General features: G+C 46.3%; 1 protein-coding gene across 1 annotated transcript in view; it reads right to left on the bottom strand.

The window, feature by feature from the left end:
• Nucleotides 1–15,118, bottom strand: part of SV2C (synaptic vesicle glycoprotein 2C) — a 324,325-nt gene that overhangs the window by 108,563 nt on the left and 200,644 nt on the right. The window contains exon 4 of the mRNA XM_082264288.1: nucleotides 551–702. Within this exon, the coding sequence (XP_082120414.1) occupies nucleotides 551–702 (152 nt within the window). The remainder of the gene's footprint in view (nucleotides 1–550; nucleotides 703–15,118) is intronic.

Consider the following 15,118-nt stretch of genomic DNA (forward strand, 5'->3'; position numbering starts at 1 on the left):
CAGTTAACTGCGCATAGTATTACATGCAGTATTGCACTGCTCAACTAATAAAGTACTCTCCTGGTTCTGTCTCTGTTAAAATTCGTCATAAAGATAAAGATATGGTCCACTACTATGAAGGGAATCCTAACAGTTCATAACTGTAACAGAGAAGGGGGGGTTGCAGTGTGCCAGTATATCCCAAAATTATGTTCTGGCTCCTCCCAGGTCATAGGCTTTACCATGTGCACCACTCAAACAAGGTCCACACTCTCCTCCTTGTTTTCTATCCTTCCTCTCTTTCTTCCCTTTTCTACTCTCCAGGTGGAATCCTTCTATTTTTTTTAGTATTGTTAGGTATTTTTGATTATGGTTTCCATAGAAAAGATAATAACTTTTGCATGAAGATATCACTTAAAGAAAGCCTGGTTTGTCCTCCTGATAGAGTTTTTACATATACTTTAAATCTTTGTGAAAAGAGCCAATGGGTCTGATATAAATAAACTGACACCAGAAAGGTAATTTTTCTACCCTTGTGGCTGACATACTGGAGAGAGAAGATTCTGCTTACCATAGTGTGGAATTATGGCCCAAGCCATGGCTGATGCATATATTCCGCCAATCATCCAAAACATACACAACCAGCTCAGGTGCTCTCCTCGCTTCTCTCTTGCAAGAACTTCAGAAAAATAGGAAAATGCAGTTGGTAGAGCTCCTCCGATCCTGGAAAAATTGTAAGATGTGAGATAGGAGATGGGTAAGTGTGAACTGCACTGTTTATAGTGTCACTGAACCTAAATGATACATCTATAGCAACTTTTCCCTAATCTGTTTTATTATCATTGGAAGCCATGCTGTGTCTACATCATCTCTACTATTAAAGAAGGATTCCAGAGATTAAACATCCACCAATTAATGCAGCTATACATTTATTAAATTGAATAATTAAAATTAAATAATCAAACATATTTTGAAATGATCAGTATACATCTATTACCCAAAACATTAATTAAGATCACTGACAGGTAAAGTGAATAACATGAATTATTTAATTACAATGGCATCTGAAAGTTGGTGGGATATATTAGGCAGGAAGTAAACGTTGTCCACAAAGTTGATGTATAGAAAGCAGAAAAAATGTAAATCACAGTTTTCTGTGTATGGGGCTGCGTTGCCGCAGACCGATCAGAGTATCTATGTTGCTCCTGTGTCCCCATCAAAAAATGCCTACAATGGGCACATGAGCATCAGAACTGGATCACAGAGCAATGGAAGAAGGTGCCCAGGCCCAATGAAACATGTTTTGTTTTACATCATGTAGAAGGCTGGGTGCCTGTGCATTGCTTACTGGGGAAGAAATGGCACCAGGATGCAGTATGGGCAGTGTGATGATCTGGGCAATATTCTGCTGGGAAATCTTAGTCCTGCCATTCATGTGGATTGTACTTTGACACGTACCACCTACCTAAACATTGTTGTTTAGCAATGGCTCCCACTGCTGTCTCAGCCAGTGAGGATAGGAAGTCCCTGGAAAGATGAGGCTCTTGTGCACATTGCTGGATCGAAAGGGGGCTCCGGTGAGCATTATACTAATGCATAAAGCTAAAAATATTCAGCCTTTACAACCACTTTAAAGGATCTTCACAGCATTCCTTCAGAGTTCTAGTGGTGTCCATGCTGCCACAGGTCAGGGCTGTTTTGATGGAAAAATTTACTGTTTTGGCAGTAAAAGGGGAACCTACTCAATATTAGGTGGGTTATCATAATGTTATGGCTGGTCAGTGTAACAGATTTTACATGATTTGTAATTAATTGGTTGAGATTATTGATCTTTAAAAGGTATCTCAAGCTACACTAAATTGTCAAAAGTATTGGGACACCTGCTTTCACACGCACATGAACTTTAATAGCATCTAAGTGCCGGTTCACACTAGGTCGCTCCGACTTAGGGGGCGACCTGTGAAGTCGCCTGCATCGCGACTTTGGCGCGACTTGCACGGACTTCATAAAATGAATGTCTATGCAAGTCGCCTCCAGGTCGCCCCGAAGTAGTACCAGACCATTTTTCTAAGTCGGAGCGACTTGTCAGTATTAGAACGGCTCCTGTACCGCACAATGGGAGCGTGACGGACCGCGCGACTTGTCAGGCTGACAAGACGCAGTCCAAGTCGTAGCAGTGTGAATGGGCTGTAATTCATCCCAAAGGTGTTCTATCGGGTTGAGGTCAGGACTCATCTATGTCTTTATGGACCTTGCTTTGTGCACTGGTCCAAATCATTTGGTGGAGGGTGGATAATGGTGTGGAGTTGTTTTTTTAAGGGGTTGGGCTTAGCCCTATAGTTCCAGTGAAGGGAAATCTTAAGGCATCAGCATACCAAGACACTTTTGGACAATTTCATGCTCCCAACTTTGTGGGAACAGTTCGTGGATGGCCCCTTCCTGTTCAAACATGACTGCGCACCAGGGCACAAACAAGGCCCATAAAGACATGGGTGGGCGAGTTTGGAGTGAAGGAACTTGATTGGCCTGCACAGAGTCCTGACCTCAACCTCAGGCCTTCCCATCCAACATCAGTGCCTGACCTCACAAATGCGCTTCTGGAAGCATGGTAAAACATTGCTATAGACACACTTCTAAACCTTGTGGAGAGCCTTCCCAGAAGAGTTGAAGCTTTTATAGCTGCAAAGGGTGGGCCAACTCAATATTAAACCCTATGGACTAAGATTGGGATGCCATTAAAGTTCATGTAAAGGCATTCAATACTTTTGACAAAACAGTGTATGTTGAGAAAATAAATGTCTTCTAATGAACACTGTTCATATTTTAATGATTTTATTAAAATGTTTTTGCACATTGTTACTTGCTTCTCTGCTAAAGATATTAATAAATACAATTCTAGGACTTTCCAAATCGTATGCTTTATTATAACTACATAAACAGTGAAGAGCAACCCATTCATCCACATGTGTATGAGTCTCACCAAAAGAAACTGCTACCGTAGTAGATTATTTGACTTCATGCTTTGTAAAAATTTCTTGGAAAACCAGACAGCCAAAAGAGAAGCACGGAGGTATTTCAAGGCAGGTCTCTGGGTACTCTGGACATCTTTATTCCAGTGCACCTATTCTGCATTTACATTTGAAATGAGAAGACCTGTGAAGTCACATCTGAAGAGGCCTCAGCTGTGGAAGGTATGACTCTGGAGGCCTCCAGAGTTTCAGCAGTGAAATGTAAAGATAAATTGCTCCATAGTGCCTGTGGCAACAGAGGTCAGTGACTTGTTGTTAAAGCTGATATGACAGCTGAGGTTTGTAGGTATGCAAAAAGCCCAGTGGAAAGAAGTTGATTTTAAAGATATAGAGTAATTGTGTATAAAAACACATAATAATTGTGTCATAATATACAATTTTGTTTTGATAATTGGTATTATTGCTACTACAGGCTGTCCCTGGGTTACAAACAAGATAGGGTCTGGAGGTTTGTCCTTAAAGAGGAAGTAATCCAAATATGAAAAGGTCTGGCGAGCATGGGTGGATTCTAAATCCACTGTCGACGAGCGAGACTCTGAGTCTGACACGGCTTAATCTCTGGTGGGACCTTGGGGAGAGAGAACAGAGGCTAGGTGTCCCTGTATAAGTATTGGTTTATTTTGCTACTGTTGATTCCTGACTGAGGGTGCTGAGCAGTGTGGTTGCGGGTTGTTTTGGGTGGTTTTCTTGGGTTATGTTGTTGTCTGTTGGCCGGGGTATGCCCCCTTCTGGCCTTGTCTTTTTATGTGTTTAAACTCAATAAACAGAATTTTCAAAAAAAAAAAAAAAGAGGAAGTAATCCCTACTCTGACACTTTTACCTATAGGTAAGCCTATGATAAGGCTTACCTATAGGTACTGTAAATATCTCCTAAACATGTACCGTTTAGGAGATATTTACCTTACATGCAGCCAGTGACATCACTGGCGCATGCGCTCTGAAGGAATGGCCGCTGGTGCCGTTCCTTCAGAGCCCCGTGCCGTGACCGTCGGCTCCCGCGCACATGTGCGGGAGTGACGCAATCGCGGGTCCGGCCAATCAGATGGCCGGATGCTGCGATCCCGGAAGACTGGCGACTGAACATGTCGCCCGTCATACAGGTAATCGGGCGGCACAGCGGGGGCTCGTTCTAAGGTAAGTATTTCATAATGAGCTAGTATGCGATGCATACTAGCTCATTATGTGTTTCTCTTTCAGGTTGGAAAAAAAAAATGTTTAATGAGTTTACAACCTCTTTAAGTTGAATTTGTTTGTAAGTCGGAACAGGTACATTTTTAACCGCTTGCCGACTGCGCACAGTATATTTACTGCGGCAGTCGGCCCCGGCCAGGCAGAGTGACGTAGGTCTACGTCGCTCGCCTGTCACTCCTTCCAGAGCCAATAGCGGGCGGGCGCGCGCCCGCTGAGGTGCGCGCCCGCCTCGGCTCGTTCACGGAGGAGTGCGGGAGTGTGACTGGCGGACCCGATGTCCGCCGGTCACACTACGATCGCCGGTACAGCGGGAGAAAGACAGAGCGGCTTGTGTAAACAAGCCGCCTGTCAGTTCTCCCTGTGTAAAAGTGAAGATCAAACAGTTCTACTATGTAGAACTGTTGATCTTTGTTTTTACACTAGTAGACCTGTCCCTGCACAGTTAGAAACACGCCCCTAGGACACACTTAACCCCTCCCTGTCCAATACTGTTAACCCCTTCCCTGCCAGTGTCATTTTTGCAGTAACAGTGCATATTTATAGCACTGATTACTGCAGTAATGTCACTGGTACCCCCAAAAGTGTCAAAAATGTCAGTCAAGGGTCCGATCTGTCCGCCGCAATGTCGCAGTACCGCAAAAAAAAAATCGCAGATCGCCGCCATTACTTTCCCTTTGTTAGTAAACGCAATAACTTTTGCGCAAACCAATCAAAATACGCTTTTTGCGATTTTTTTACCAAACATAGGTAGCGTAAAACAAATTGGCCGAAAATTTTAAAAAATTTTGATTTTTACATTTTTTTTTGGGGGAATTTCATATAAAAAAAAGTGAAAAATATTGTTGTTTTTGCAAAAATTACGCTCTTTTTTTGTTTATAGCGCGTGATCAAAAAATCGCACAGGTGATCAAATACCACCAAAAGAAAGCTCTGTTTGTGGGAAAAAAAGGACGTGAAATTCGTTTAGGTACAGCGTCGCACGACCGCGCGATTGTCCGTTAAAGTCACGCAGTAAAAAATCGCAAAATAACCCCTGGTCTTTTAGCAGGAAAATCCTCCGGTGGTAAAGTGGTTAAAGATTTCACCTCACTTTCTGTCCCTGTGACAATTGGATTTTGAAAATTTTGGGTTGTTGTGGAAACAAGGATTGGTGATAAAGCTTCAGTGGAGACACCTTTTTGCCATGCAATTGCAACTACAGGGGTTGCAATTGCAACCCTGCCCCATGCTCCAGGGGGCCTGTGCGGCTCCCATGTACACCTGAATAGGAGGGGGGCAGGGGCAGCATGTAGAGAAATCCCTGTCCTCCTTTTTCATCCTGTAGCTGCAGGAGGAAAATTGAGGAGATTGGTTCCTCTGTATGCTGCCCCCACCACTCCTCCTATCCAGTTCACTTGTGTTCTGCTGTCTCTGGGCCTCTGTGTGCTCCCCTGGTCCCCCCCCTCCACACACACACTTTTCTGCCCCCCCCCCCCTCCCCACTGTGCTCCCTCTCCTCTCTTGCTGGCTGCTGCAGGGGATGTGTCACAATAGAGAACCAAGAAGGGGTCGGTAAATATATAATTTACCAGCTCCTTCCTTTTCTGAAAGGACAGAGTCATAGTCAGTGACATTATAAAAAATAAAATAAAATGATAAAAAATAATACAATTAAAATACCAAAAAATAAAAACTGATGACACTAGTGGGTGAACTTCCAGGATCGCAAAGGTCACACTTGCAACCGGGCCCTAGAATTCCACCAAAAGGGGGGGCCCCAAGACGGCAGGAAGGGGGCCCACTGCAGAACTTGTGAAAGGGTCCCACTGTGGGACCATAATAAAGGACCCCGCAATGAGAGTAAAGGGCCCCAGGATCAGTGGGAAGAGCCCCAGGCTTGAAGGGAAGGGCCCCGGCCAGGGGTCCGGGTGCCCTTTATGGTTTCTTGCACCGGAGCCCTGAAGGTTTCTAGTTACGCCTCTGATTAGGGCCAAGACCCAGAAATCTTTAACTCCTTATGATCAGTTTACAAAAAAGAAAGCGTAGTTAGTTTGAAAATTAAGGTTAAAAGTATGTTCCCTGTAGTGCTGTCCCCTCTACCCTAGCTGACTATTCTGATAGCTCTCCTGCTACCTGTCATTGCTCTAGGCATACTTTATTTTAAGATCTGTGACAGTATTGACATTTTGACATTGCCACTTGCCACAGAGGAAGGTTGTTGGGGAAGGCAGGCTATCAAAATTTTGGAGCCCCGTGATCTGTAGTTAAGCTCTTCATTACAGCTAAGTAGATAACATTCAATTATTGTTTCATAAGATACAATATGGCCTATTAAATTTCACGCTAACATAAAACAAATATTATTAAATATTCACATGGTTCATGGTCTACACAATTTAAACTGTGTTTAAGAATAATACTTGTGATGGAAGATTACTATTGACTTAGGATTCGGTGTTATTTATGACCTGTCTAAATTCCCATTATCTAAAACATGAAAAATAGGTATTGATGAAGCTGACATACAGACTGGGGAAGATCTTCGCTCCATAAATCACTGATCCAGATCCAATAATACATGACAACTGTTATTATAATTAATTATTCTGTGAAGCTTTTTTCAGTGTAGTAATATCTGCAGTGTTTTGTGAAGACCTACAAAATCACACTGATTTATTAAAGGCTAAGTTCACTTTTCCTGAAGAAATAATGAATGCGCATGTTTTTGCTGGTAAACCAGCAGTAGTATGTAGGGCAAGGGCATCAAATTCAATTCAATTGCAGGTTGCATCAGCATTTTGGTTACCTTTGTGTCCGGAGCACCTCCACCCATATAAGATGTCAAGACCCCCTTCAGAAGTGCAGGGTCTGGAGGAGAACGAGAGGAGGGCTGGAGTCAGCTGCTGGAGTCTGATGAATGCTGAGACCAGGGAAGGGCAGATGAAGGGAGGTAAGGCAACTGCACAGAGAGATACAGGATCTGTAGGAGGAGTTCTGTCCTCCTCTCTTTAGCCAAATGCTGAGATTGGGGGGGGGGGGGGGGAAGATAAGCCTCTCTGCGGCAGCCTGAAAAAGAGCAGGGTCTGGCATGAAAGGTTCTGTCCTCCTCTCTGCTGCCAACTGCTAAAACAAGGTGGGGGCAGAGAAAAGAGAAGTGTTGCCATGGCGGGACAGGTGCAAGGACCACATAAAATGGTCTGGTGGGCTGGATTCAACCCACAGGCCTTGTGCATTAGTAAATCAAAAGGTACAATGTCAGGCTCCTGCAGACATGTCCTCCGGCTTCCTTCCTGTACATGTGTACGTGCATTCTGTTACAAGCTGGAGGACTTGTCAGTGTACAAGGGGGGTGCTCATTAGTGCCCTTGCAGTCCTTTGAGAACTATAAGCTGTTGGGACTTGTAGTTTTCTCATTCACAGATTCCTGTGAATGAATGGCACAGAGCCCCGCACAGCCACAACTATTTTAAAAAGTGACAGCAGGTGCATGGTGAAGAACCTCAGCCCACTGTCACAAGAAGGGTGGATTGTGGGGAGGGGGGATGTGGCAAAGTAACATGTTAAAACAACTTAAAGGGAACGTGGGAAAGAAAATATGAGAGCTGCAAATGCCTTGTTTATTAATGTTGCAAGCTCCAAGGCTGTCATTTTCATCCTTGCTTTACTTATAAGGAATTTGAAACCAGGAACCTACAGTAAAGTGACTCCCTAAATAGAGAAGATGGCAGCCTAAGAATCGGCACAAGTCAATAGTGGAAGCTCCTGTATCCCCTCAGGTTCAGATCAGTTGAAATATGGTCTCTCTGCAAAGGTCTGAACCAGAGTTCTCTAATCCACGGGGAGCATGAACATAAGTTCATAAGTGAGTAGACAGCTGAAATTATTAATAATAATACAGTCAGATGTGGACCTAGGAAAGGATGCTTTACTCCACCTAAATCTCTATAAAGTCTCCAGGCTCCAGGACCCAGGCCAGAACATCCTAGATCCTATGTCATTTTATATATATATTTTTCTGAACTAATTTAGCTTTAAAGTGAGTGTATAGCCATTTTTTAACTTTAGGATAGTTTACAGAAGGGTTAAAGCCACTGCTATTTTTTTGCTGTCTGTGTACCTTCGGGGAAATTTTTCATTGCTAGTCCCCCGAAAAGGTGTGCCCATTTAAAGTTTTAGCCTGTTCTTGACTTTTTTCCTCAGTGACAGTAGTCACCAATATGAATACGGCGGTGAATCTCCGCAATGGAGACAGCTGTCAAAACCTAACTGGGAGTCTCCACTCCTTCCAAAAGTAAAATGAAAAGTTTGCCCATAGCTAAACTTTAACCGTGACTATACGGGAAAAAAAATGAGTCTACACATCTTGTCAGTTCTATAACCATGCTAATTTAAATAAATACATAACAAGTAATTGGCCAGAGAGGAGTCCCATTTTATAAAAAAATTTCTAACTGGTAAATTCACCTGTGAGTCATTTGCTGGAAACGAAGCCTGTGTTTTCTTTGCAAAATACTTAATAAAGCCATGCTCCATTTTAATTAAAAAGTAATATATCATTTATTTAAATTGGAGAGCTGTTGAATCACCAAATACACTGATTATCACTATTAAACACGTTGCACGTGCCAGTGCATAACTCAAACAGAGTTCAATAATAAACCAGTCACTCCCATTTAGAATGAGTGTATGATCAGGAAGGAATCTGCTACAAAGTTTGTTACAATCCTTGCAGTGTATATTGATCACTAGAGATGTATAGAACTGTTCGCCGGCGGACAGTTCCCGGCGAACTTAGCATGTTCGCGTTCGCCGCTGCGGGTGAACATATGCGATGTTCGGTCCGCCCCCCATAATACATCATTGAGGCAAACTTTGACCCTGAACTTTACAGTCAGCAGGCACATTTCCAGCCAATCAGCATACCTCCCTCCCACACCCTCCCACCTCCTATAAATAAGCAAGGGCAGCATCCATCTTAGATCATTCTGAAGCAGTGTGTGTTAGTGAGAGTAGGGAGAGCTGCTGCTGCTGCTGCTGCTGTTAAGCTAGGGACAGTTAGTCAGTGTTCCTGGTCTTGCAGTGTTCTTGGTCCACTACTGCTGTAAGGACAGCACCCCAAAAAGCCCTTCTAAGGGCTGGTATTTGTGTAATTTTATATATATATATATATATATATATATATATATATATATATATATATATATATATATATCTAGTGTCCCCAAAAGCCCTTTTAAGGGCTGGTAAGGTAATAGAGTTTTTTCTTTATACAGACTGTACTGTGTGCACACCACACTCATTTCGGGTGGCACAGGCACAGTACCTGGCATTTTAAAAAATATTTTTTTTTCCTCTGTCATAATTGCAGTGAGTGCTGTGTCAGGTCCACAGAGTGCACTGTACCCACTGCAGTGCACTGCCCACCACTGATATATATATATATATACGGTGGCACAGCATCTTGTTGCAAATTGAAAAAAAAATATTTTTTATTATTGCAGTTGCCTGGGCTGCCAGTGACTGTCAGGTCCACAGAGTGTACTGTGCCCACTGCAGTGCCACTGTGTGCCCACCCACCACTGATATATAAGGTGGCACAGCAGCTTGCAAAGTAAAAAAAAATATATATATTTTTTAATTGCAGTTGCCTGGGTGCCAGTGACTGCTGTCAGTGTCAGGTCCACAGAGAGTGTACTGTGCCACTGCCCACCCACCACTGATATATAAGGTGGCACAGCAGCTTGCAAAGTAAAAAAAAATATATATATTTTTTAATTGCAGTTGCCTGGGTGCCAGTGACTGCTGTCAGGTCCACAGAGAGTGTACTGTGCCACTGCCCACCCACCACTGATATATAAGGTGGCACAGCAGCTTGCAAAGTAAAAAAAAATATATATATTTTTTAATTGCAGTTGCCTGGGTGCCAGTGACTGTCAGGTCCACAGAGTGTACTGTACCCACTGCCCAACACTCCTATAGGGTGGCACAGCACCTTGCACTCATAGTACACAACACATTAAAAAAAAAAATGACAGGCAGAGGCAGGCCACCCCGCAAGGGCCGTCGTGGTCGTGGTGCTGTGATTTCCTTAGGCCCTAGAATAATGCCCAGTGTTCAGAGGCCACCACAGACCCTGAACTCAAAAAATTCTGAGGCCATAGTGGCTTACACAGGACACCCAATCGTCTACAGCTTCCGCTCGGAACCTTAATGCACCATCCTCCTCCAGCTCAGCTTCGGGCACCTCTCAATTTACCACTCGCCAGCCCGCCGGCACCACCACCAACACTAGCACCACAGCCGCTTCACTTGATCCGTCAGAGGAGTTATTTTCACATCAGTTGGAAGAAATAAGTGATGCGCAACTATTAGTGCCAGAGGATGTAGATAACGGGGATATGTCTCAGTCAGGCAGCATTATACACATGGACGTACATTGTGATGATGATGATGTTGTACCTGCTGCCAGTGGCGTAGCGTGGGTTGTCAGCACCCCGGGCAAGGTAAGTCATTTGCGCCCCCTAACCCGGGGATTAGCACTCCCTTCCAGTAGTATAGTAGTTCTGACCTACTTGACTCCTACACTGACATTCCTGACCCCTGCGCTGACCTACCTGACCCATACACTGACCTACCTACACTAACCTACCTACACTGACCCCTACACTAACCTACCTGAACCCTACACTAACCTACCTGACCCCTACACTAACCTACCTGACCCCTACACTAACGTATCTACACTGACTTACCTACACTGACTCCTACACTAACCTACCTGACCCCCTACACTGACCTACCTACACTGACCTACCTGACCCCTACACCAACCTACCTGATGCCTAAAATGACCACTACACTAACCTGTCTGACCCCTAAACTAACCTACCTGACCCCTACACTAACCTATCTGACCCCTAAACTAACCTACCTGACCCCTACACTAACCTACCTGACCCCTACACTGACCCATACACTAACCTACCTGCCCCATACACTAACCTACCTGACCCATACACCAACCTACCTGATGCCTAAAATGACCACTACACTAACCTACCTGACCCCTACACTAACCTACCTGGCACCTACACTATCCTACCTGGCACCTACACTAACCTACCTGACCCCGACACTGACCCATACTGTACACTAACCTACCTGACCCATACACTAACCTACCTGACCCCTACACTAACCTACCTGACCCATACACTAACCTACCTGACCCCTACACTAACCTACCTGACCCCTACACTGCCCTACCTGCCCCATACACTAACCTACCTGACCCCTACACTAACCTACCTGGCACCTACACTAACCTACCTGGCACCTACACTAACCTACCTGACCCCTACACTGACCCATACTGTACACTAACCTACCTGACACCTACACTAACCTACCTGACCCCTACACTAACCTACCTGACCCATACACTAACCTACCTGACCCCTACACTAACCTACCTGGCACCTACACTAACCTACCTGACCCCTACACTGCCCTACCTGCCCCATACACTGACCTATCTGACCCATACACTAACCTACCTGACCCCTACACTGCCCTACCTGACCCATACACTGACCTATCTGACCCATACACTAACCTACCTGGCACCTACACTAACCTACCTGACCCCTACACTGACCCATACTGTACACTAACCTACCTGACCTATACACTAACCTACCTGACCCCTACACTAACCTACCTGACCCATACACTAACCTACCTGACCCCTACACTAACCTACCTGACCCCTACACTGCCCTACCTGCCCCATACACTAACCTACCTGACCCCTACACTAACCTACCTGGCACCTACACTAACCTACCTGGCACCTACACTAACCTACCTGACCCCTACACTGACCCATACTGTACACTAACCTACCTGACCCCTACACTAACCTACCTGACCCCTACACTAACCTACCTGACCCATACACTAACCTACCTGACCCATACACTAACCTACCTGACCCCTACACTAACCTACCTGGCACCTACACTAACCTACCTGACCCCTACACTGACCCATACTGTACACTAACCTACCTGACCCCTACACTAACCTACCTGACCCCTACACTAACCTACCTGACCCATACACTAACCTACCTGACCCATACACTAACCTACCTGACCCCTACACTGCCCTACCTGACCCATACACTGACCTATCTGACCCATACACTAACCTACCTGGCACCTACACTAACCTACCTGACCCCTACACTGACCCATACTGTACACTAACCTACCTGACCCCTACACTAACCTACCTGACCCCTACACTAACCTACCTGACCCATACACTAACCTACCTGACCCATACACTAACCTACCTGACCCCTACACTGCCCTACCTGACCCATACACTGACCTATCTGACCCATACACTAACCTACCTGGCACCTACACTAACCTACCTGACCCCTACACTGACCCATACTGTACACTAACCTACCTGACCCATACACTAACCTACCTGACCCCTACACTAACCTACCTGACCCATACACTAACCTACCTGACCCATACACTGACCTATCTGACCCATACACTAACCTACCTGACCCCTACACTGCCCTACCTGACCCATACACTGACCTATCTGACCCATACACTAACCTACCTGGCACCTACACTAACCTACCTGACCCCTACACTGACCCATACTGTACACTAACCTACCTGACCCATACACTAACCTACCTGACCCCTACACTAACCTACCTGACCCATACACTAACCTACCTGACCCCTACACTAACCTACCTGACCCCTACACTGCCCTACCTGCCCCATACACTAACCTACCTGACCCCTACACTAACCTACCTGGCACCTACACTAACCTACCTGGCACCTACACTAACCTACCTGACCCCTACACTGACCCATACTGTACACTAACCTACCTGACCCCTACACTAACCTACCTGACCCCTACACTAACCTACCTGACCCCTACACTAACCTACCTGACCCATACACTAACCTACCTGACCCATACACTAACCTACCTGACCCATACACTAACCTACCTGACCCCTACACTAACCTACCTGGCACCTACACTAACCTACCTGACCCCTACACTGCCCTACCTGCCCCATACACTGACCTATCTGACCCATACAATAACCTACCTGACCCCTACACTGCCCTACCTGACCCATACACTGACCTATCTGACCCATACACTAACCTACCTTGCACCTACACTAACCTACCTGACCCCTACACTGCCCTACCTGCCCCATACACTGACCTACCTGACCCCTACACTAACCTACCTGACCCATACACTGACATACCTTACACACCTACTTCCTGCACTACTCACCCTCCCATCCTCCACACACAGTACGATGCAGATGGTGGATCCATCATTCTCCTTACCCCTCTACTGCCTCATCGTCCATTTGATCAGAGCTCTCCCCAGCAGCGGGCGGGCAGTATTGTAGGAGCCCCCACCATCCAGCCACTTGTTGGTATCCCTGCCTCCGGGAGGTCAGCTAGCAGCCACTGCACCTCTGACCCATCCCATGGCCATAACTGCTCCGAGCACTGCCCCTCCCCCTCCGCTGTTTCACAGCCCGCGCCAGAGGGACAGACTTGACCAAAGGAGCCCTGGGGCAGGGGGAGCTGGAATAGGGTGCCGCTGAGAGGAATGCCCTAATGCCTCACCGGAGGTGGAGGGGTCTGGGGGAGGCAACAAGCTGCAGCACAGACCCTCGGGATGGCAAGGGAATCATTTTGCGCCCCCCTAAATGTTGCGCCCGGTGCGAGATGACCGGCTGCACCCCCCACGCTACGCCACTGCCTGCTGCTGCTGCCTTTGCTGAGTTGTCAAGTGAAGCGGCTGATGATGACGATGTGTCTGTGGATGTCACCTGGGTGCCTGCTCGAAGAGCAGAAGAAGAGGGGGAAAGTTCAGATGGGGAGACAGAGAGGAGGAGGAGACGAGTTGGAAGCAGGGGGAGGAGGTCATCGCAAGGAGCTAGTGGCGCAGTCAGCCAGCATGTAGATTCGGCACCCGGGGTCAGCCAGACAGCACGCCAATCAACGCAAGCTGTTGCCACCACCAGAATGCCGTCCTTGCAAAGCTCAGCAGTGTGGCAATTTTTTTGTGTGTCTGCCTCTGATATCAGCGATGCCATTTGTAACCTGTGCCAAAAGAAACTGAGTCGTGGGAAGTCCAACACCCACCTAGGTACAACTGCTTTGCGAAGGCACATGATCTCACATCACAAACGCCTATGGGATCAACACATGAGTAAAAGCAGCACACAAACTGAAAGCCACCATCCTCCTCCTGGTCCAGCATCTTCAGCCACGTCAACCACTGCTGTTATCCATGCCCCCTATCAACAACCCGCCCCTCGCCTCTCACCTTCAGCAGTTCCTGCTCACCTGCCCACAGTCAGGTGTCTGTCAAGGAAATGTTTGAGCGTAAGAAGCCAATCTCACAGAGTCACCCCCTTGCCCGGCGTCTGACAGCTGGCTTGTCGGAACTCTTAGCCCGCCAGCTTTTACCATACAAGCTGGTGGAGTCTGAGGCCTTCAAAAAATTTGTCGCTATTGGGACACCGCAGTGGAAGGTACCCGGCCGAAATTATTTTTCACAAAAGGCAATCCCCAACCTGTACCCTATTGTGGAAAAGGAAATCATGTCACGTCTGGCACACAGTGTTGGGGCAAGGGTCCATCTGACCACTGATAGCTGGTCTGCAAAGCACGGTCAGGGCAGGTATATAACTTACACTGCGCATTGGGTAAACCTGCTGGCGGCTGCCAAGCATGGAATGCGTGGCTCTGCTGCAGAGGAGTTGGTGACACCGCCACGACTTGCAGGCAGGCCTGCTGCCACCTCCTCTACTCCTCCTACTCCATCCTCTTTGCTAACCTCCTCGGCTGAGT

The sequence above is a fragment of the Pelophylax lessonae genome (assembly GCF_965119305.1).
Source record: "Pelophylax lessonae genome assembly, chromosome: 1".
NCBI classification, from domain to species: domain Eukaryota; kingdom Metazoa; phylum Chordata; class Amphibia; order Anura; family Ranidae; genus Pelophylax; species Pelophylax lessonae.